The sequence below is a fragment of the Rhinolophus sinicus genome, linkage group LG02 (assembly GCF_036562045.2).
Source record: "Rhinolophus sinicus isolate RSC01 linkage group LG02, ASM3656204v1, whole genome shotgun sequence".
Lineage (NCBI taxonomy): Eukaryota > Metazoa > Chordata > Mammalia > Chiroptera > Rhinolophidae > Rhinolophus > Rhinolophus sinicus.
In genome coordinates, this window is record NC_133752.1 from 44045295 (window position 1) to 44068002 (window position 22708).

General features: G+C 34.8%; 1 protein-coding gene across 9 annotated transcripts in view; it reads left to right on the forward strand.

Annotated features, from left to right (window-relative positions):
- Window positions 1–22708, forward strand: part of SNCA (synuclein alpha) — a 106593-nt gene that overhangs the window by 15148 nt on the left and 68737 nt on the right. For all 9 annotated transcript variants that reach the window (XM_019741167.2, XM_019741170.2, XM_019741168.2 and 6 more), the window contains exon 4: window positions 2299–2441. In XM_019741167.2, coding sequence (XP_019596726.1) covers window positions 2299–2441 — 143 coding nt within the window. The remainder of the gene's footprint in view (window positions 1–2298; window positions 2442–22708) is intronic.

Sequence of the window (22708 nt, forward strand, 5' to 3'; positions counted from 1 at the left end):
CGGGAAAAACTGGTTCATTTGGAGGAAAACATAAGCAAGTTGAAATATACTAGCAATTGGTTGGGAGGAAAGTTATTCTTTTTGATCCTGGTTATAAGATCTTTTCCTTTAAGAAAAAAAAAAGTTTTATTAGATGCAAAACATACTAATTTAAGTGTCTATTTTTCTTTTGTTTTTCACCCTTTTGTTTGGAAGGTCAATAAACAGAGAAACAGTACAAAAGGCCTTAATAGGGGGAAAAAGGAGCCAAGATTAATGGATAAACCACTTGATAAATCAAGTCCTACAGAAATCTTTTAAAATGTATCCATTATTGCTACCTGTACCCTTTGTCATTTTGTAATGTAACTAATTTATTTATTTTTACAATGATAAAATCTAATGAAATTATAATAAAGTGCAAAGCACAGTTTACTGTACAATTTTCTGCACAGGAGTACATATACTCCTACATTAGATTAAGTTTTATTCATATATAAAGAATTATCTAGATATTGTAAAAATAAATTTTTGTGGCTGGCAAAAAAAATTGTGAGTCTGTAAAAAGGTCAAAATTTACTTTTGTCTTTGTGATTTTATAACAAAAATGTTCATTAGCAAACAAAATTTTCTACTCATGTTCTTGGGATAAAATGGCAGCTTGCACATAATTCACTATTTTTAAAGGATAAATATTCTTGAAATGTTTTAAAATATGAAATTTCCAGTGCAGCTTTTCACTGGCATTTAAATTGAATGTTGCCTTGTAAATAGCCATTACTCATTAGGAGGCAACAGCCATAGACCGGAAGTGGTAAAAGGCAACTATCACACAATACTTGAGGTGCACTCTTCCTGGTTTTAGACTCTAGGGCCTCTTTAGCTTCCCGCACTGCCTAAGACCACGGCATAAGCCTATCCATTCTCACAGACCACTTTAGCTTGCATGGCCTACATAGTCTATTCAAAACCACATTGCTTTGTCCGCACTGTTTAATCACTGGCCTCTCCCGACTGGTGACATGAAATCTGTATAATAATCAGGTGACTAGAACATAACATTTCACAGCTGACATAGTGTGATTCCTAGGGTTCCTCAGACCGCGATTTATCTAAAGAGGATGTATAGAAGCATAAGGCATAACAAGAAATCGTGTTTCTGTTTGCTTAAGAGAGACCCTGAGGAAGAGTATCATTCAAAACCCCAAATTTCTGAAATGTGGGGGAAAAGCAGACAAAAAATGGGTTTTGGGAGCCAAAAGAAAAGAAGGCAATCATTGCATAAATAGAGATAAGAGATGCAAGACCTAGGCTTTATCAGCACAAGTGTTACAAGGTTTAGATGAAGAGGGGTTGTTTCATTTCTGTATTGACCTTGAAATTATTAAAAGAGCAGATTCTCTTATCTTTTGCCGCTTCTTCACAGAACTCCTCATTTAATAGAAATAAACTGTTTTATTGGTGCTTCCTTTACTTGGTAATTGCATGGAGGTAATACAGAAAGATCAATTCAACAATTATATTGGCTAGTGTCTTGGATAATTTTTGATATAAGATTAAATTTCTCCTAAATCCAATCCCAAATTATTTATAATGTCTTTCTCAGTTTTTAACTTATTTCAAAAAATCTACTGGAGAACCGTATTCTATTTTGTTTTACGAAAAGAAATTTTAAGTGTGTTCAACAAACCTCTTCATTTTCCTACTTTACTTAATGTCTGGCTCCTTTGTTTCCATTAAAATTATTGAAAACCAATCTTATTATTAAAAACTCTCCTGTTTCAACTACCTGAAGTTTTATGGAAGATCAAAGCTCCCTCATAACCATCTCTTACTCTACTGTTTATATCTGATAGTGACGTATATGAACATGGATATGTCACGTGACTCAGAAGGTATGGTGAAAATGAACCTCTTTAGTGAGGTAAAAGAATTGACACTGAAATTGAAATAAGGAAACATTTCATGCCCGAGTCTGATACAACTGTAACTGTACCTGCATGTGTAGCTTTCTGCAAACTTTCCTTAACAAAATGGAAACCAAACCCAAATCACTCATGGATCTAAATTCATGATCATTAAATTTGAAGCAACTTTTAATAATTAAAACAAAATATTTTAACAAAGATTCAGTATTTGGCTGAACCACACTTATGTAGAAAGCTCTGTAGCTTTTATTTCTTCTGACTTTTCAGCTCTCTATGGTATGTGTATGTAAATAGAGCTGTTTAGAACTTGACAGCTAGTGGAAATAAAATTATTTTAAGTTTCTGTCTTTCCATCATCCCTTAATCTGTTGTTGCTCTTGATTTATCCCAGTGGCTGAGAAAACCAAAGAGCAAGTGACAAATGTTGGAGAGGCAGTGGTGACAGGGGTGACAGCAGTTGCACAGAAGACAGTGGAGGGAGCAGGGAGCATTGCAGCCGCTACTGGCTTTGGCAGAAAGGACCAGCTGGGCAAGGTATGGTTGCATGCATTTTATGTTACACTTGCAAGCCTGCAAGATCACAGTGCATTTTCATGCAAGGCACTTGACAGAATTAAAATGCTTACTTGGGGAGGGCTGACTGACCCTCCCCTCATTAAAATTAACTGCCTTTATATGGGTATTCTTTCTTGAGGTGGTAACCCAGACAAATGCCATGAAAAATATACAATAATCATGATTGTTTCATATTCTGGAAGAAAGTTAATGAAATGAATGTAATAAATGCCAAAGAAACAGTGACATTTCGGAAAGAATGGGTGCTTTCATATTAGCTATGAATCTTGGAATTTCTCTTTGTTGGAATATAGCAAATCACATTGTACCCAATCTCCAAATTTTCAAAATTAAGATCTTTTACTTGATTTCTTTATGATGACATCACCTACTAAGTGGCATATTTGCTTATCATATAAGAGTTTATTACCAAATATATGTTTGTGGGAACTGAGAGACTTAAAATGCATAACAACCAGAAATCATGGTTTTGGGGTGATTCGAGAATTCTCAGAAAAAATTTTACTTTTCATTTCTGGATGCAAATGTGACTCTTGTATGATTATATACAATATATTATGACTTTCATTTTAAACAGGTAAATAATAGAAAATAAGGTGTTGACTAGATGAAATTTTATAAATTTCATGACCGTAGCAGCAGAATGATTTTTGCTTTTTCCCTGCCACAATGGTCTCATTGCTATTCCTTGAAACAAATCAAGCATACCCTTGCCCTGGCTCCTCCCTCTGTCTGGAAAGTTCTTCCCCAAGGTCTTATATACTTGGCTTACTCCCTCATCTCCTCAGGTCTTCGTTAAATAACACCTTCTCAATGAGGCCTACCCTAACCTGGTTAAAATTGGAACCATACTCCTCACCTCTTGTATTCCTAATCTCCTTATTCTGTATTTTTTTTTCTTTTTTTGCCAAATCATTTATCACCTTTAAAAGTAAAAAAATCACTTATTTATTTTTTATGTATGTTGTTTATTTTATGTCTCCCTTTCTACAATATACGTGCCATGAGGGTAGAACATATTTACTTTGTCCACTGATATTTCACATGTCTAGAACAGTGCCTGACACAGTAGACAATTAAGGAATATTTATTAAATGAAGGAGGAAAGGAAGGAAAGAGATAAGTAAATAACCAGAGTGATCTTTAATCTGTGTCTTTAATAATTATACAGATTGTATAGTAAACGTGGCTATTCAACCATCCAAAAATTATAATCAAAATGATTTTGGACTAGATATACTGAAAATGATAAGAAAGTAGCTTTATTTGCTGGCAAACTGTGCCAGGCTGCCTCCATTCTATTTAATCCTATCTAGCAGGCCTACCATGATGGATTGTGAAAACATAGATAATGAAAAAGCAGGACCAAAAACCTGTGACATATTTAGATTTCATGGAATTACATTGTCTGGGGCAATTGATGCTCATTATGGAAAATCTAGACTGGACTTTTAGTGAAGCTAACACTTGAGTGTATGGTTGATGATGGTGGTACTCCTTGGTGCAGACTCTGCTTTTCAAATAATCTTATTACTTGTGCCAATAATTATACTGATTCCTATATTCTATCTGAAATTGTAATTACATTTTTAACCTTATTACATTGCAAAAGCTAGGAGAAATTTCAAATGTTAGTACAAAGATAATTAACCTGTTTTGTGTCCCAGACCCTTTTGCCAATCTAATAGAAGCGATAGACCCTCTTCCCATTAAAAATGTGCACTCTCATACACACACCAGAAGGCGTAGCGGGATCTCAGAAACCCACTGACAGACAGGGCCCATGATGTAGACCAATTCCCTGACTGTACAGATTAGGAAAGGGAAATCTACAGAGGGGAAGTAAGCAGTCCAAGGTAACATTGCCACTTCTAACAGACTAGATACCAGTAATGCTTTTCCATCCATCAAAACATAGCTTCCTTTGGGGTTTTTATAAACTAAATTGTGGACCACCAGATTTAACTGGAAAAATTCTTTGCTTTAAAATATTAAGAAACCAGGAAAATATGTACCACACACCCCTCCCATCCCATTTAAAACATGTAACGTAAATTGCAAATCAGGCATAAAAGTGCTTTCTTTCTTACAAAAATTGGCTTGTTTTTTTATCCTTCTAAAACAGTGCTATTTATTTTAATTTTTAAAGCAGAAATCTAAACGATGTGACAAAATCAACCATTTGGAGATATTTCTCCTATGGGTACTTATAGGTGCTTACAAATTTCTAATATGAAAATAAAGCCATAAAACCTAGAAATGGCAGTATAGCTATAGAAGAAAAACATTGAACTGGGAGTTAAAATGGCTGATTTCCATCCCTGCTCTGTCACTATGAGGCTGGATGACCTTTTGCAGATCTCCTAAGACTCTTTCTCATATAATGAGGAAACTATACTAGAAAATTGTGTTAAAGCCCAACTGAACAATAAAATTCTGAGTTTCTATAACTTAAGGAAGACACCAATAAACTTCTTTCACTGTGGCCACATCTATGGGATGCCAAAAAATCTAGGGAGTTCAAATAAAATAATTGAATTCGTTCATTAGAAAATCTGAAATAATTTTATCATTCAAACTGATCAAAGTTATTCTTGTGACTTGAAATAAGCAATTTATTATTGTTTTAACCATTTGTTAATGACCCTATTGAGAAACCCAGTCTTCCTTCAAAAAATAATGCTTTTACTAACCATGTGCCAGAAAGTTTGCTAGATATTAAGGTTAAAATAATGAGAAAACCATACACTGGTTTTCTCTTCATTTAGCTTATAGTGTAGTAATAAAGATCAATAATAATCATCACACAATAAGTGTGTGATTATTAACTGTGATAAATGCTATGGTGTACATAATGCCAACAATTATCAAAAAGATGACTTAACCCAGCTAGTGTGGGATAAGGGTAAGGGAGCGCATCACAATGGTTTCCCTGAGGAATTAACATTGGAGCTGATATCTTTAAATATATATATATATATATATATATATATATATATATATGTATATATAGGCAATTAATACACAAGCAGAAGTTGAAAGAAAAGCATTCCAGGCAAAAGCAAAAACAGGAGCAAACCTCATGTGGTAAGGGGCACCATGTGGAAATCAAAGAGGAATGTGGCTGGCACCAGAGGAAACAAGGAGGAAGAGGCTGGAGAGGTACGCTGGGACCACATCATAGCTGGCCGTGTTAAAAATGTTAGTCTTCATTCTGTGAATAAAGGAACCTATTCAAACCTTTTATGCAAGGATGTCAGGTTATAGGTTTGCATGTTAAAAAAAAATGTCTCTGCCTGACTGTGAGGAAACAGATTGAAGGGAGGTCAGGGGGGTTACCGGGGAACAATTAGTGGGTTGTGATGGCAAGAGGAGATGATGGCATATACCAAGGTATTGGTGGGAAGAGGAAAGAAATGGATTAAAGACTATGTGGGAGGTAATATCAACAAAATTTGTTCATGCATTTCATGACGTTTGGGAGAAGAGGGATATGACAAGCAGGGCTACTAGGTGTTAACTTGCAGAGTGGATAAAAGTCTGTGCTAGTCTCTTGGTAGTTGGTGCTTCTCTTGAAGACCAGGAATACTGCAGAGGAGTGGCTGTGAGAGGGTTCAGACCTCATGACTTTTAAGGATATTTAGCCCATCACTCTCTGATTGAGGGGACAAAGTTTTCTTCCTTCCTTCCTTCTTTCCTTCCATCCTTCTATCATTCTTTTCCTTCTCTCTTCCATTTTGTATTTCCTTGTTTTGGTTTTTAAAACAAGAGCTCTAGTAGCTCATTTTTATTTTTCTCTTTTTATTTGGTAAATCTATTCCTTTGGGACATGCTAGGTTTGGTGTACTCTGTCTCCTTTTGATGTTAACATAGAGATATGAGATACCTAAGTATTTTTGTGACTTTGATCATATGAATGAAGCCGCCCTTAATAATACTTTCTAATTATTGGAGATTAAAGAACAAATAAGATATCTTGAATTTTAAGAATTTGTTATTCAAATGTTATTAGATCTATTTAATACTTCCAAATAGTAAATACATCTTCTGATCTACATTTTTATCTGCATGCACACAAGCGGTTATCAGCCACCCAATTCATTTCCTGAAGCTCATTCATTTGATGGGCATAGTAGACACAGATCACAAATGTATTGACAGAAATATTCAAGTTTTAAGTTCAAATAACCAGCGATAAAATTTGTTTCCCACTTCTACAGGGAACAAATGAATTCTTGTACCAAGAATATTACATAAAGAAAGTTAATTTGAATAAAAGTTGCTCTGTGGTGCCACTATGTTTACAATATACAGCTAGTCACTAGAACATTTGCTCAATCTCAATCCCTCAACAGTGTTTTGCATGTGGCTCAGCGCAAACACTTGCTGAACAAATGAGTGTTTCTCTCATGCTATCTGTACTGCCCTAGTAGAGTTGGATTCTCAGTGTCCCTGAAGTTTATATTTTTATAATTTTCTGGGTTTACAGAGAGTGAAAGTCTTGAGTAAACTACAAAGCCACTACCTGACAAATAGTACGCAGTCAGCTTAATTATCACATCCCATTTAGGCACTGACCAATTTACACAGAGGTTGATAGTTTTCGTGCAAGAATTAAGCTTGAAATATTTATTGCCTCAGCTACTTGAAATATTCAGGTTTATGCTTGTTTGTTTTTGTTTAGAATCAGAAAAAAATTCCTAAAAGTGCCATTTTGAAAAAATTAGATCAGATTATAAAGAATTTTTACTTTCCCCAGCACAGGAAATGTTGATTTCAAATGGATAGATGCAGGCATACTATGTAATCCCACCATAATTCACAAGAGGGTAGCCAACCAAGTGTGTGCTAGATGAATAAAACAAAGCAGGGAAAGTAAAATGTCATGTTTGACATTATGATCCCTAACATTTAAGAATCCTTCTACTTACTTCCTTTGACTTACCAGAGCTATCATATTTAGCTTAACACAAATTTATTTTTAAGCACTTGAGTGTTATGGACCTTCTGATTAAATGATTACAGATGATGGATATTGCCATCACCTAACTCATTTTATGTTGATTTCACAAATAAGTCAAAGGTCACAGACAAACTTTCAGATTTCTTTGAAGAAGCATACACAGGTCATAGGCGTAATCTTATTATTTATAAGAAGGTAATAATAACAGATGTCAAGATTAGTAACATATTTTAATTTATAGTAAACTTTCTCCTTAAATGTTTAATAACATTTTTGTCCCAAATGGTTAGAAGTTTGATTCTTGCCTTTGTGCTTGACCTCAGAAGATAACCAACACCTAAACTAAAATCTTTGTGGCACCATGAATTGCCTGATTTGTGTTTGTGGTGAGAGAGCCATATATTATTAATAGCATTGTAATCTTAGATTAAAGCACAATGTAGTAATTAAAGAAAAAACCCTAACTGACCTAATTGATTTGGTTCAAAATATATATAATCAGTAACATTTTGCCACGTGGTATGTAAAAATCAATATTTTACAATCATATGAGTGTCTACTAATGCTGCACACACTGTCTCCACTTAGAAATACATCCATTATGATGGGCTTTCTTTGTATCTGATAATATTTCATTGGGCTCGAGATGGATGAATCACGATTCCTAATGACCCTTAATCTTATAAGGTTGTAAATGGGAAAGCACACTATAATTATATATAAAGAGGTAATGAACATAAGCTTATGGTTATGTTATTATTAAAATTCAATAGCATTCAGTCATTTAATGGGTACTTTATACATGCTGGACAGTCAGCTGGGCACTGTGGGGAATAGACAGAAGTGAATCACACGGATGGCTCCTGTCTGTGTATTGCTCTAAAGAAATGTGTAGTCCACGGAGGACGACTGACATATTTACTCCTGGGGAAGAGGAACATCTCTAGTCTTTGAGAACATGTATGCATTTGTAACAAGTATATATCCATCACCGGAAAAAAAATGGTTTTTGTTAGAAATGACAGAGACCTAGTTTTCAATATTGATTGTACTTTAAATTTTGTTTTCATTAATGTACTGTTAAATTACCTCATACATGTAGAGATAAGAGCCATGATATCTTAGCTGTTTGGACATAGAAAACTACAAATGCTTCCACCAGAGTCGTAGGACCAGTGGTTAATAATCTGTAAGCATTACAATCACACAATATTTGCATATACATGGCTGCAAATCCAATTTCAGTCTTCAAAGAACTGACGGTGATGATAGTTTTGTTTGTTAGAGGAATGCAGCAAGACTGTGACAGAATGGCTTCAAGGCACACCAACAAACAGCTTTAAATCATATTTGTGCAATTGGATTATTACTTCATATATGCTTAATGTGGATTAAAATTCTGCTGAATGCAATGTGAGAACAATGATCATCCTTTTATGAACCCGCCTTCATTGTGCACGTAGTAACATGTATTGCTAACGTTCCTTTACATGTAAAGATGACATACTTTTGATAGTGTTTTATTAATCAGATACTATGTTATGTAGGATGATTTCAAACTTAGGTGTGTTTTTTTTTAACTTCTATTAGTATCTGAGCCATATTTTCACCTTGTGATTCAATGGAAAACTAGCATCAATGTGTTTAGGTGATAGGTATAAAGGAGCTAAGATTTGTTTATATATATTATGATATACAAGCGTCTTATTCCAAATTTCAATGATAATCAGCTTGTTTGTCCCTAAAAAGAAAGAAATACCTTGATTTTCCCCCTTTAAATATAAGCTTTTAGTTTTCTAATTTTTAGGGAAACATTTGATGGTATGTTTGTTTTACAAAGAGAAAATAGAAAAAGAGAGCTTATGGTTCTCAAATATTCGAAATACACAAAAATCGAGGACAAAATATGTTTACTTGAATTCAAGTAAGTAGAAAAAAGGTAAATGAGATGCCAATTGTGTTTTGCATGCAATTACATAATTATGGGAACTAGAGTTGAATGATACAGCTCAACAACCTAACTGTTCTTCTACGGTAGGAGGGGAAAATGAATAGTTTGTCAATTCATATGTGAGGTAATTCTTTTATAATGAACTTTATTAAAAGTTCACCAAACATTTGAATACTTAAGTTTCATTTTACATACCTCTCTGCCAGGTAATTCTGGAATCGCTAACAAATGTTTATGAACATTCCAAAAGTAGTATTTAATTCTTATTAAGGCTATACTGTATGTTAATACAAAGAACGTTGAGCCAGGAATTATGTTTGTTGAACAAGTAATTAAATGAATGAGTGAAAAAAAAATGAAGCCAAGAGTATATATTTTATCTTCCTGATTAGAGGTGGAAACTGTCTCACATTTCTTTTGTGTTCTTCATACTAACACAGTATGATAAATCTATTTGGAATTTAATTCATAAGATTGAATTCAGGTGTGACTTTATGGATTGTGAAGGATAATATGAATTTTTAATTTAAGGAAATCAAATAGATTTTAACTATCTATGCTTACATGGGAATGGTATAAGTGAAATTCCATAATAGGAAATAATTTTCTATATACATATATGTATATACACTTTATTTCATGTTGGAAATTCTCAAAACAAAGGAAAATTGATCTTTCAATATACACTATAATATTTCATGCCACACAGGTTTTCTGAGCATGTCTATATAGCTTTACCTGAGACTCCAATTTTTTTTCAGAGGATTGTGTATTATTTTCCATCTCTAGGAAAACTGGACAGAAGGTATGTCACTGATTATGAGGATTAATATACTTGCTAAGCACAGCATATAATGACATTTAAAAATGCTCTATCTTTAATTTCTAATACTATAATATATGTAAAAATTAATCTCTACCAAATACTAACAACTGCTTGTAGTAACAATCCTTCTTCCACGGTATTCTTCCTGCAAAGGGAAACTAACATTTATGACTTTGAAACAAAGGCAGTCAGTTCATACGTGTTCTGACTAATGCTGCTCTATATCTGTGCTTTGATCCGCAATGATAGCCAGCTGGCATTTGTCTTCATATCGGGTCCCTTGTTTACCTGCATCATTTGCTTTGGTCATATACCGAGGGTGCCAAAAAAATGTATACACATTTTAAGAAAGGAAAACTGTACTAAGATTGTAATATTCAATATATACAGATAACAAAAGATGTATACAAGTCACATTTGACTTCTGCAATTACAAGAGGTACTCAAAGTGGTTACCATCAGCCTCCAGACACTTCTGATTACAGCGATCTATTGCTTGAGCAACGCTGACCAAAGTGTCCACTTGTATATGTTTTTTTGGCACCCCTGGTATAGGGAAAACATGGCTTGGTGTAGAGGTCATGGATTTCAAGTCAGGGAACATGGAGTTGGTCTTGTCACTCTCCCTGTGCGGGATGATATCATTTCACCTCTCTGAGCATGGATTTTTCTCATCTGTAAAAGAAAAGTGTTGAATTAAACGAGTCTGAAATGCTTTCAGTCTGTTTAATAGCTTGAATGTTAGGTCAATATGTTCAATTACACATTGCCAGACCTCTAGCAACTCATTTACTCTTTCTAAATGAAAGCTGCTCGTCTGTAACTGGCCAGCCACTGCACAAAGTGTGAATGAGATGAAATAATGTGGGCAAAAGATAAACAATCAACTATACTGCATTATACAGTTAACACATTTTTCTAAGACAAGCCTGCATTTTCTCTTAGAGTTCTGTTAAATGATTGTAGAAGGTTTTTTTCCATATTTGTTGATAGTTTGATGATAGTCAGTAAGTAAATTGTGTAACACAAACAGGGAAAAGCTATTCCCTGAACATTCCACTTTATTTAGTTAAATAAAATGAAGTCACACTACTATTTGTCCTGAGATTTTCTGAAAGTAATGTGATTCCATTGACTATTACACACATGTTGTAATTAGGAAGAAATGGTTTGGGGAAACACTGGATTCACAAAGTTAGAAAGGTTTTCTTTGAAACTGAAGAAAATCTCAAAGCAGTAATATCCTATGTTAGGGGTACAGGTACTGTCTTTCCTAATGCCTTTTTGATGCCAAACCCAGGGAGAACAGTTCTGGGTGTTCAATGAAACAGGATTGAGATCCTCTCGGCTAACTGACACTGTCCCACTCACACTTTTCCTCCTTTTCTAAATAATGGCTGATTTTTAGGTTCTGAATTAGAGATATTTAAAGAGATTATCAGGACTCAGCATCCCATATCTGGATCCTATTCTTCTATTGCTATTTTTTTCTTTCTTGTCTTTCTTTTTTTTCTTTTTTGCTATGACCTTTTAATTTTTTTATTATTTTATTATTTTTTAATTAAAGTTTATTGGGGTGACAATGGTTAGTAAAGTTACATAGGTTTCAGGTGTACAATTCTGTAATGCATCATCTATATATCACATTGTGAGTTCACCACTCAGAGTCAAAAAGAAATTGAAGACATACAGCTATTTTCTGTAAGATCCCTTGGGACAAGGCAGAAGAAGTGACCTCCTTCATTCACATGAGGCTTTTGTGCCAAATCATGATGAAGCTCCCTGACCTAAACGGGGCAGTAGTTTGAAATTGTGAAAATTGACTGAGGCATCTTCTTGGCTCCTTTATCATATGCCCAAAGACAGGAATGCCCGTTAATGAGAAGGAGGTCAGAGAGTTTCTCCTCAAGCTAATTTGCGGTGCTAGAACTTTCTAGAATGTGAACAGTTCCAGAGAAGGAACAACCCCAAGTTCATCTGAATTTGACACCTTCATGATAAGCACGAACGCCTAGTTTAAGACCTTGTATTTAATCTTATTTTAGTTATTTCTACTGTAACAGACTCATTATATTAATATTCAATCAAATTCAAGATTTATTTGTTGCCAGAGCTCAATAGGTACTCAAAGTTCCCTCTCCCCAAGTTCACTTGATAGTGAAAGTAGTATGCCTGCAAAGGGTAAAGGAGGAGGGATAAGAATAGGACTATCTATGTTCTTGGTGGGGTCTAGGTTTTCATCCTACACAACTGCTAATATCCTGGGGGTGACTCTCTGATGTGGTATATTATATGGTCTACATGTGCTTGGCTGGTACCCTCGTAACCTCAGAGGTCTAGGACAACCACACTTTCCTGTCACTCATTGCGTCTATCCTCCACATTTCTTTTGGCCAGCCCCTGACTACTCTTCTTTCCAAGGCCTGACCTGGGCCCATAGGAAACCTAGGAATCTCTACCACACCAGCCTCAACTCTGAGGAATCAGGGTGTGTGGGGGAAAAGAAAGCTTAAATTCTCCAACTAGGTATGCCAGCCCCTGTGCCTGTATGGTTGTTTGTTCACACTCTGATGGTACTGGGAAAGATCAGCAGGTCCTGCTCTTCAGGCAGCATCACACCAAGGAATGAGACATGAATCCATACTGCTCACAGACATCTCCAAACCTCATGAGTTAACATTTGCCTCCACAGAGGAAATGTTCCACCAATATCTCCCTTTAAATTTGTTTATGAAAACTTCTCCTTCCTTCTTATTTTACTGGTGGACAAATAATGAAAGGGTCTGGCACTTAGACTTTAAGAATTTAGTTTTGTTGTCTCAGCTGTGAGCTTATTTCGTAGCAATCCTTGCACCTTCTACTTAGATGTGGGATTGGGAAGGGACCAGCTATCACTCAGGGTCATAATGCCCTCAGTTGGTGTTTCACTTTTCCAGCAACTTTATATTACAGATGTCCATTCAATCACCAATAATATGGTTGGACAATAAATCGATGCACATCATTCAGGAGGACATAGTGAAAATCTATATTAAGGGCATTGAAATTATGCATACTCTTCGATGCAACAATTTCACTTCTAAGAATTTAAATGATCATAAATTTAAATATAAGGATATTCATCTCAGCATTGATTCTATTAGAAAATTGGAGGGGAAAATGGTAGAAATTTGACAATAGGGACTGTTTTAAATGCACTATGGTTGACCCATGCAGTGGTCAGTAGCCATTAAAAGGCTAAGCAACCATTAAAATGTGGGCATTGAAGAATAATTAATGGAGTGGAAGGATGCTCTTGCTGCACTAAGTAAAAGAACAGATTATAAAACGGTATGAATAGTTTGTATAGTATAACCTATTTTTGTTTTTAAAAATTCTGTGCGCAGTGTATGTATGTATAAAAAGCTGAAGCAAATGTACCATCAGGCTCTCGGTTCTCCTTAATAAAGCTCTGTTTGCATTTCTAACTGGATAATTATTTTCTTTGGGGAACTGTCTCTCTCATTGTAGGATGTTTCCCAGCCCCAGGTCTTACTTGCTAAATGCCAGTAATCCTCCCTGGGCATTGTAGCAACCACCGAAACAAAACACAAAAAACCTTCAACATTTTCCTTGATGAACCACTGCAACCAAGTGACTATTTCTGGGTCATGGATAGCAGTCATTTTATGGTCTTCCTTTGCTTATTTATATTTCCTCAATTTCCTTTAATAACTATGTATTAGATTCCTAGCAAAACCATAATAAATGATATTTATATTTCACACTGTTCAACATTTATATGATTAAGCATCCTGCTGCTTTAAGCACAATTAGAAACTAAAGTTGCGAATTTTCCTTCTTAGTGTTCCAGTTCCCACTTATATTTATTTGACTGATTCAAAATGTTATCTTAGCTTCACAGGTACTGGTATAGTTATAGTATAGTTATAGTATATTACAGGTATAGTTATAGTATTTGCTTTTCATCCATTCATCTAACTATGTATTGATTCATTCATATGGGCCATATCTGTTAAAGTCATGCTATATGTAAAATACTGTGCAGGCATCATCAGAATTATAGTGACATATAAGACCAATTTCTTATGCTCTAGACATTGACATCTGGCTGTTAATCATAATGGGTATATGTAGGAGTCTGTCAGTCTATGAATATTATGGACCTTGTTTGAAGAGTTCCTCCCCAAACCCCTTCTCTTCCCTTCAAGTTTGAAGTAAGGCCATCTCTGAGTAAGGTATCATAGCCCTCATAGTCTCTTATTATTTCTCCAAAAAATGTGGTTACAATACACTTCATGATTCCAATTATCAAACCAAATTAAAATATCATTTCAACAATTCTCTGTTTTGCTATACCGTGTACCACATCCAAATTTTAAGAGAAATGTTAACAAGATTTTTCAGGAGTAATGGGTTGTACTGCCCAAATGAATTGAATAATTGATTTGCTGTCTTAATTTTGGCAAGTATGTCTGATCATTCAGGGACTCACAATTTGATTTTGCAAAGTGTTACAAACCTTTTGGGCTCTGAGAAGTATGTCATCCTCTTATATTCATGTACCCTCAAAAATGTGCCTTTCTCATTGTAATATCCTTTATCTACAGCATGTCAATACCCCTAAGCTCCTAAATAACCTTCCAATGCTTTTTTGTTAACGTATCTGATAATGTATAGGAAGTTGTAAAAGTACACTTTCTTGGTAAACTTTTTAATTGTAGTAATTTTAATTCTACTGGAGTTAGATAACCCCATTCACAGGATATGGTTTATTTTGCATATGAACAAAGACTTTGTACCAGTACTGGGATGGCCTTTATATTCTTTAAGGTTTCCATATAACCTCTGAATATCATCTTGTAAACAGATACTACTTTTTGTTTTCTGTAACTAACAAGTCTGATCATATCAAATGTTTAGGGTCACATTTTTAAATAAGTTGTATTTTTGGACCTAAGACCTCGGTCTATTAAAGCATAACAAGGATTGAACCATTGATGTATGTATTTGGAAGTAGAATGCAGTTGCAAATAGAAAGCAGTTTTTCAGATTTAAAGAATATAGTCAACAATGTATAAAAAAACTGAAGGCTTTAGGGGGGAAAATTCGCCAGAGTAACTATTAGAAAAAAAGTATATTACTTATATCCCACAAATATTTGTGCTTTATCCTTGATCAGGAAACTGAAATGTCATCCCTCTTTCACATATTCCTCTTTTGTATTAGAAACTAACAGGTACCTTTATAAAAAGACACTACAAGAAACTGACTTCAGTGGAGAGATGTACTGGCTTATGTTATGGCTGGTGGTTTAGTGTAAAATGGAATTTATGGTAGCATTTTCTCTGAAATACGTTTGACCTTCTCAGAGTTTGAGCATTTTATAAATGCATCTACACAGATCTTTATCTTGGAATCCATGAAATGGCCTTTGGCAGTACTGCCTTTAATATAGTACACTGGAAATTTGGATGTTACTATCCAGATTAATTCTAGAAAATTTGCCACTGGCTGTACACTATCTGTAGCAGCAAACCCCAAGTCCTAATCCTGTTATTTAAGTCTCTGTTTATCCAGCCTTCCTTCCTCTTCAACCATATGTCTCACAATTACTCAGCAAAACTCTTTAGTCCAGGCAGACAAGTGTCTTCGAAAATACCTCCCAGTGACTTAATACAATGTGCAACTTCTAACTTTGCCTTACTTTTGGGAAGGTTTTTATGCCTCCTGTCTGAATTTCATTCAGGCTAAAAAGTCCGGCTCAAGTCTCCAGAACTCCAAAAAGCTTTTCATAACTGTTCAAATACATAGCGATTTCACTTTACTTAGCTCTCACAGCATTTGCAGATGTACCACACATATTGGGTTGCTCAGGCCAAAGCCATGAAAGTATCCTTGATTCCTTTCCTTTCATATCCTCCATCCAAAACCTTTAGCTGACCAGTTTACCTGTATGTCAAAATACAGCTCCGATCTTCTCATCTCTTTCTTCACTGCTACCACCCTAGACCAGGCTTGCATTTCTCACCAGGCCTTCTTTCCTGGCCACCTAACTAATCTCCCTGCTCCCACTCATATATTCTGGTTAGTCTGTTCCAAGCCAGTCAGAGTAATTCTTTTAAGATAAAAACCGAATCATTCTGCCCCTGCTCTCAATCATCCAATGGCATCCTATCACACAAACAATGAAACACAAATCCTTTTTTTTTGGTTTAAAGGCCCTACATTATCTGGAGCTCATTAAGTTCTTATTTCCCATGTTTTTTCTTTTTGTACACTGCCCTCCAGCTATGCTGGCCTCCCTGCTATTCTTCAGAGCTGCCAAGCACATTTCCAATACTCAATAAGTTCATGTAAAATGAGTTTTATTCATTTAGTTGTAGACTGTTTCCTTCTTCTGGAGGCAACGATAAACAGCATAGTCTTCTTGAAAAAAACTGACTGCCCAAAATTTATGATCTAAATTTTGAAGGACAAACTACATGGAATGGACTATAAAATGACAATGATATCATTCTCTACTTCAGATTGCCATGTGCATAGTAGCAATTTAGTATATTATAGAATATGAACCCATTATAATGAAATTACTTGTATCTTTCATACACCATAGTTCTTGCTTTTCCACACTTTTATAACAATCTAATTAATTTTACATGTATACATGAAATTAGCGTTCTCCTTAAGAACAAAGCAATCGTTTTACTCATGAGAAAAATGTTGGGGATTTAAAAGCTGCTGATCATTATACATTATTCATATTCCATTAAATATTGTCTTAGTAAATCACACAAATGAGATTGACTGCTGCACAGATGGGCAGAACCACATGCATCCAACACTAGGCAGTTGGTGAGAATATGTATGATACCAGAAAGAAGATTAGGAATGTGGAGGCAGGAAGTCTCTGATTGCTCTTGAAAAAGATGATCCTTTGCTCCTGACTCTCCACTATGTGTTTTCCTTTGAAAGTAATTACTCCCAAAATAACTTTCCATGTTTTATATCCAAACACATACTCAGTGTTTCCTTATGTAATACAATGAAAAGTTTAGGCAGATTGAAAAAGAAATTTCTCCCTCCCTCTGCCTTTTATGCACAGATGACAGCTGTGAAATGTATGTTTCCTCTGCAAGGGATGTGACAGCGTTCAGTTGCAAGATGAGAGGGAGAAAAAGGCTGCATACTGAGGCACAGTGTGCCATTTGTCACTGTTGTGGCTCATCAGCCATGTGGACCTCTGAAAGGCAATGGATGAGACACCAGGATTTGTTATTTCTTCTAATACTTCAGCAATAAAGATTCCATTATAAGCAGAGAAAAACTTTAAAAACTAGTTACCTTTTGTGATGTGGAGCAGTCATCTCTAAATATTGATCAAGATTCAAGGGGAAGGCTTTGTAATTTCTTTTATCTGTTCATCGATCTAGAAAATTCTAATCTCAGGAGTATTTTTGGTTGTGACAGATCTTCTTAACAATAAATGAAGACTCCTATTCTAAACAGCAGATAAAATCTGCCTCTTGTAATGTTTGATCTGGTTGAAACCACTTTAGTTTAAGAATTCCTCCTCTGTAGGAATCAACTGATAACCCACAGCAAAATTATGTGTAATGGCTACTAGCTTCACATCCCTGCAAATTGTGCATATATTTGTTCTTTCTTAGTCCAAGACATATCTCTCAGAGCTTAATGCCAGTGATTGTGTGAGTAAGATGGCTTGAGGGCCACAGCTCTTTACTTCCTGTCCTCGACATCTTCTAATTGATGGAATAAAATTTGAAGAGCCCTCAAGCAGGCCATCGTGGCCCTAGTTCTTTTGCCTCTCAAAGGAAGAAGTAATGGCAACTACAGTGATGGTGGTCATCCTCATGTGTTCATGCCCAAATTTGCATATTTGCTTGGAATTAATACTTTCCACTACATTAAAAATATTGAAAATTGGTTATATGAATCGGCATGCCAGATTTTGTTTGATTTATTCATTGTGTTGTATGGAATTATTTCAGCCCCAAATTTTCATTTAGTTGTTCTTTACCCAAACTTGTGACTGACCCCAAATCAGCTAAATATACATAGAGATGGCTTTTACTAAGATGCAGGTTAATTCTTATTTTAAAGCTAATTTTTAAAATTTGGTAAAATATGTTTTTGAAAAATTTTACTCATGTAGTGTTTTTATAAACTTTCCCCATTTTTCCTTTAATTATATGTCTGTATTCTTCATTGTTCAAATTGATTTTCAGTCTGCTTTTAATGTTAGTTCTTAAGAACTTCTCTAATTTCTAAATATCCTTTCTTAATTCGCTTTCTACATGTTCCTTTTCACATTATGGAAGAAGATTCATTAGTTATTTTAGAATTATATTTGTTTAGAATTATACTTTAAGGAATGTGTTGTAAAATATTTTAAATGTAATCACCAGTTAACACAGTATTGGAGATTTCCCTGTTAGAGATTCATGCTTTTCTATAAATCGCACTGGGAGAGAAGTTGGCATGATACTGTTAATAACGTACTTGGTAGATATGATATTAACTTTTCTTTAATGCATTGCTTCTGAGAATATTATTGTTTTGCTTCATTCAGGCACACTTCACACAAGTTGATAGAGTCAGTACATATTATTTCAGGTACTTATTTCAGGACCTGTTAGCACATAGGTATTAAAACTTGTCATCTTTTATTTGCCCAGTTCAGATCCTTTATGTGATCGAAGTTAGACACACATTTACATTTTAAATGGTCATTCTTTTTAAACATTACATTTTGAACAAAGGTTGAAGGTGATCCACTAGATAGCAACCAGTAATGAGTCTTAACAGTGACACTATTTAAAAAGCAACCATAAAGGCAAATACAGAACATAAGTGACCCACAAAAATTATATGAGGTCCTATTTACGTCACTACCTCCTTTCATATCTAACAGTCAATGAATATTTCATAAATTTATGGACAGTGTCACATTCTGTGATAAATTCCAGGATATATGAATTGATAAGAAAAGTTCTTAGATCACAGGGGAAAAGGAACATAGCATTTCTGTATAACAGTTATTCTGACAAATCTCAGTAAAGCTAAAGGAATCGTTTTCCCAGCGCTATTTTAGACTAGACACTTAGTTCAATGTCTTTTTCTCCTTATCAGACTGGAATCATTCCAAGACTCTTAACCTCTGGGCAACCATGAAAATCAGACAGAGAAGATACTAAATCTGCCACAAATGTGATATTCTATTCAGTCTTGCTTGGTACTGAAGGTCACAAATACAATGAGGTTGTTGTGTGTCTGATTTTTTTCTGTTTTCTTTTTGGTTAATAGAAGAGAAAAATAAAACAGGAATATGAGCACTGGGCCAATGTCTAAAACTGATTCTTGAGTAAACAGGAATCCTACCCTTACTGAGCTCCACGTATTTAAAGAGACCCCACATTTTCCCACCATCAATGAGCTGTGGAATAATCTGTTGTATGTGATATATTTTGAATTGTAGATATTTGAGTTCTAGAAATGGCCCCTGCAATTAAGGATGTATAATATACCCTTCTCCAACTTTCCATGAAAAATGGAACTACACTGAATTCATTAGCTGTGTGACCATGAACAAATTGTTTCATTATTCATTTATATCACCTGTATGAAAAGAGAATTAAAAAATTCAAATCTCAGAGGTGTGATGGAGATTACGTGGGACAAATGTGGGCCCAGAGCCTGGCACAAAGAGCTTAATATTTATAGTCCTTTCCTGTTCTTTCTTAGTACTTCAAAGGACATTAGTTACATTACACCTACAACACTGATCAAATTGTACTATGGATAGTGTGTGCTTCCCTGCCAAATTCTGAACTCTCTGGGGTAAGGCCGTCACTGATATGACCCTATATTACATAGCGCTTTCTGATTTTCAAGTTGTCAGTATAGTGTCAGATATATAGCACAGTTCAATGCTTGTTGCCGTTGTTACCCCAGCCTCACAGTAAAATGGGTAGAAAAAAACAATATACATATATATGTGTATATATATACACAGAATCAGAAAAAGTATATATATATATATATATATATATATATATATATATATATATATATTCCATTTTACAAATGCATTTTCAAGGCACAAAGAAATTCAGTAAATTAAGATCACATGACTAGTGAGTGGCTCAGATGGAATAAACTGAAATCCACTGACTCTAAGCTCAGTGCTTGCCTTACAACATCATAGAGACTATTACATGTTCCAGACAGTTTGAAATGTTGTATCATACGATTCTCATTATACATTTGTATGAATCAGAAAAAGTATCTTGCTACTCAAAATAACAATTAACAGGTACTAACAGTCATCAGTGCTTAAATCTTTACCAAATGAAACATTGATATCAATGCAAGAATGGACAACAAAAGATTTATGTGCATGTCACAAATCAACATTTTTCAACTACTCGTTAAACAGTTTGTTAGAAAATTCTTCATACCTTTTCTAATTTCAATACATTTCCTTATCACTTCAACAGAAAAGCAGAATCTTTGGTCCTCTGCTCTTTTCTTGCCCATTTGCCTGGCCATAAAATAGCTATCAAACCATAAAGCCCACTGCACACTGTTAGAAGGACTAAAATCCAAGACACAGACAGCACCAAAAACTGGCCAAATGTGGAGCAATAGGAACTGTCATTTGTTGCTCGTGGGAATGCAAATGGTACAGGAACTTTGGCAGCTTCTTACAAAACTCAACATATTTTTACCATATGATCCAGCAATCTCATTCCTTGATATTTACCCACAGGAGCTGAAAGTTTACATCCACACAAAACCTGCACATGAATGTTTATTGAAACTTCATACACAATTTCCCAAACTTGGGAGAAACCAAGATGCCCTTAAATAGGCAAACAGATAAATAAATTGCGGTACATCCAGACAATAGAAAATACTTTGGTAATAAAAAGAAATGAGCCATCAAGCCACAAAACACATGGAGGAAACTTAAATGCATGTTTCTAAGTGAAATAAGCTAGTTTGAAAAGGCTGCATACTATATGATGTTCTGGAAAAGACAAAACTATAACAGTAAAAAGACTAGTGGTTGCAAGAGGTTCGGGGAAAGGACAGAGGAATGAAGGGAACCCAGAGCATGTTTAAGGCTGTGAAACTAGTTTATGATACAGTCATGGTAGACACATGACATACATTTATTGGAATTCATACAACTATATAACACAAACAGTGAACTCTAAGGTAAACTATAGCAGATCAGTATTGGTTCAATTTTACAAATGTACCACTCATGAAAGATGTTACTAACATCTTGTGGAAATTGTAGAGGGCATTGTGTATGGGAACTCTCCGTATTTTCTGTAAACCTAAAAATTCTCTAAAAAATAAAGTCCATTTAAAACATTGTAAAGTCCAGATTAGACACAGTACCAGTATAGTGGAAACCTTATTTCTCATTATTTCACCTATCCTGCATATATAGTTGTGCTTCACTTCAATAAGACTTAGTATGCAAATATCTGAATTTAATATTTATGGGGGAATTATTTCAATTTCAAAATAATCTTTAATTAATGGGCTGCTTCTAAAGTAAGCGAGAACAGAGCAGTCAATGTTCATTTAATCAACAGAAGATTGATGTACATAAGATATGCCAGGAATGAAATGAGAATGTGGGAGAACCGTGTTACACTAATAGTTCTCATGTAGCATGTGGGGCATTGTGAGTGTGTGTGTGTGTTTGTGTGTGTATGTTTTTCTTCTTCCTTCAAATTTTATTTAACCACACATTCAACTAACACTTGTTATGGGTCTCGCTATGAAGTAGCCCTCGCTAGACACTGATACTCTTTGTCATCATGGTGATTTAATATACAAATATCATTTTCACCTACAGTCTTGCTTGTTTTTCTTCACTTCAGATTATAAATTATCCTTGGGATGAAAACTGCATCTTACCACCTTGTAGCCTCCACAGAATTTAGCACGTTGTCTTCAAAAACAATAGGCCCCAATAATTTGTTGACTCAGTGAGTGACTGCATGATTAAATTAATGAACAAACATCTATTTATACGTAGTTCCCTGCTTATTTATAAGGTGCAACTATGAGATAGTGAAAGTCTCATTTCTGTATAATCCCAATGCTTCTCCCATGAGATACTGCTAATTTACAGCTCCACTGACTTGCCACTCTTTGTTATAAATTTATATCCTCATTTTACATGAAAGTAACATGGGCAAAAAAATGTTTATAATGATCTTTTTATTGATAGCTATCTTTCATCTATCAAATCACAGGATAAACAGCAATATGGATGTGAATCAGTGATTATTATAAGGCTGTGTGCACAAAACATTGCAATGATTGGGGCTGATATGGAGAAAACTATTTGGTATTTTGCTTTTCTGTAAATATTTTTATATTTACTTACCCTGTATCAATTATAATTCCTGCAGGATACAGATAGTGCTCACAAATTA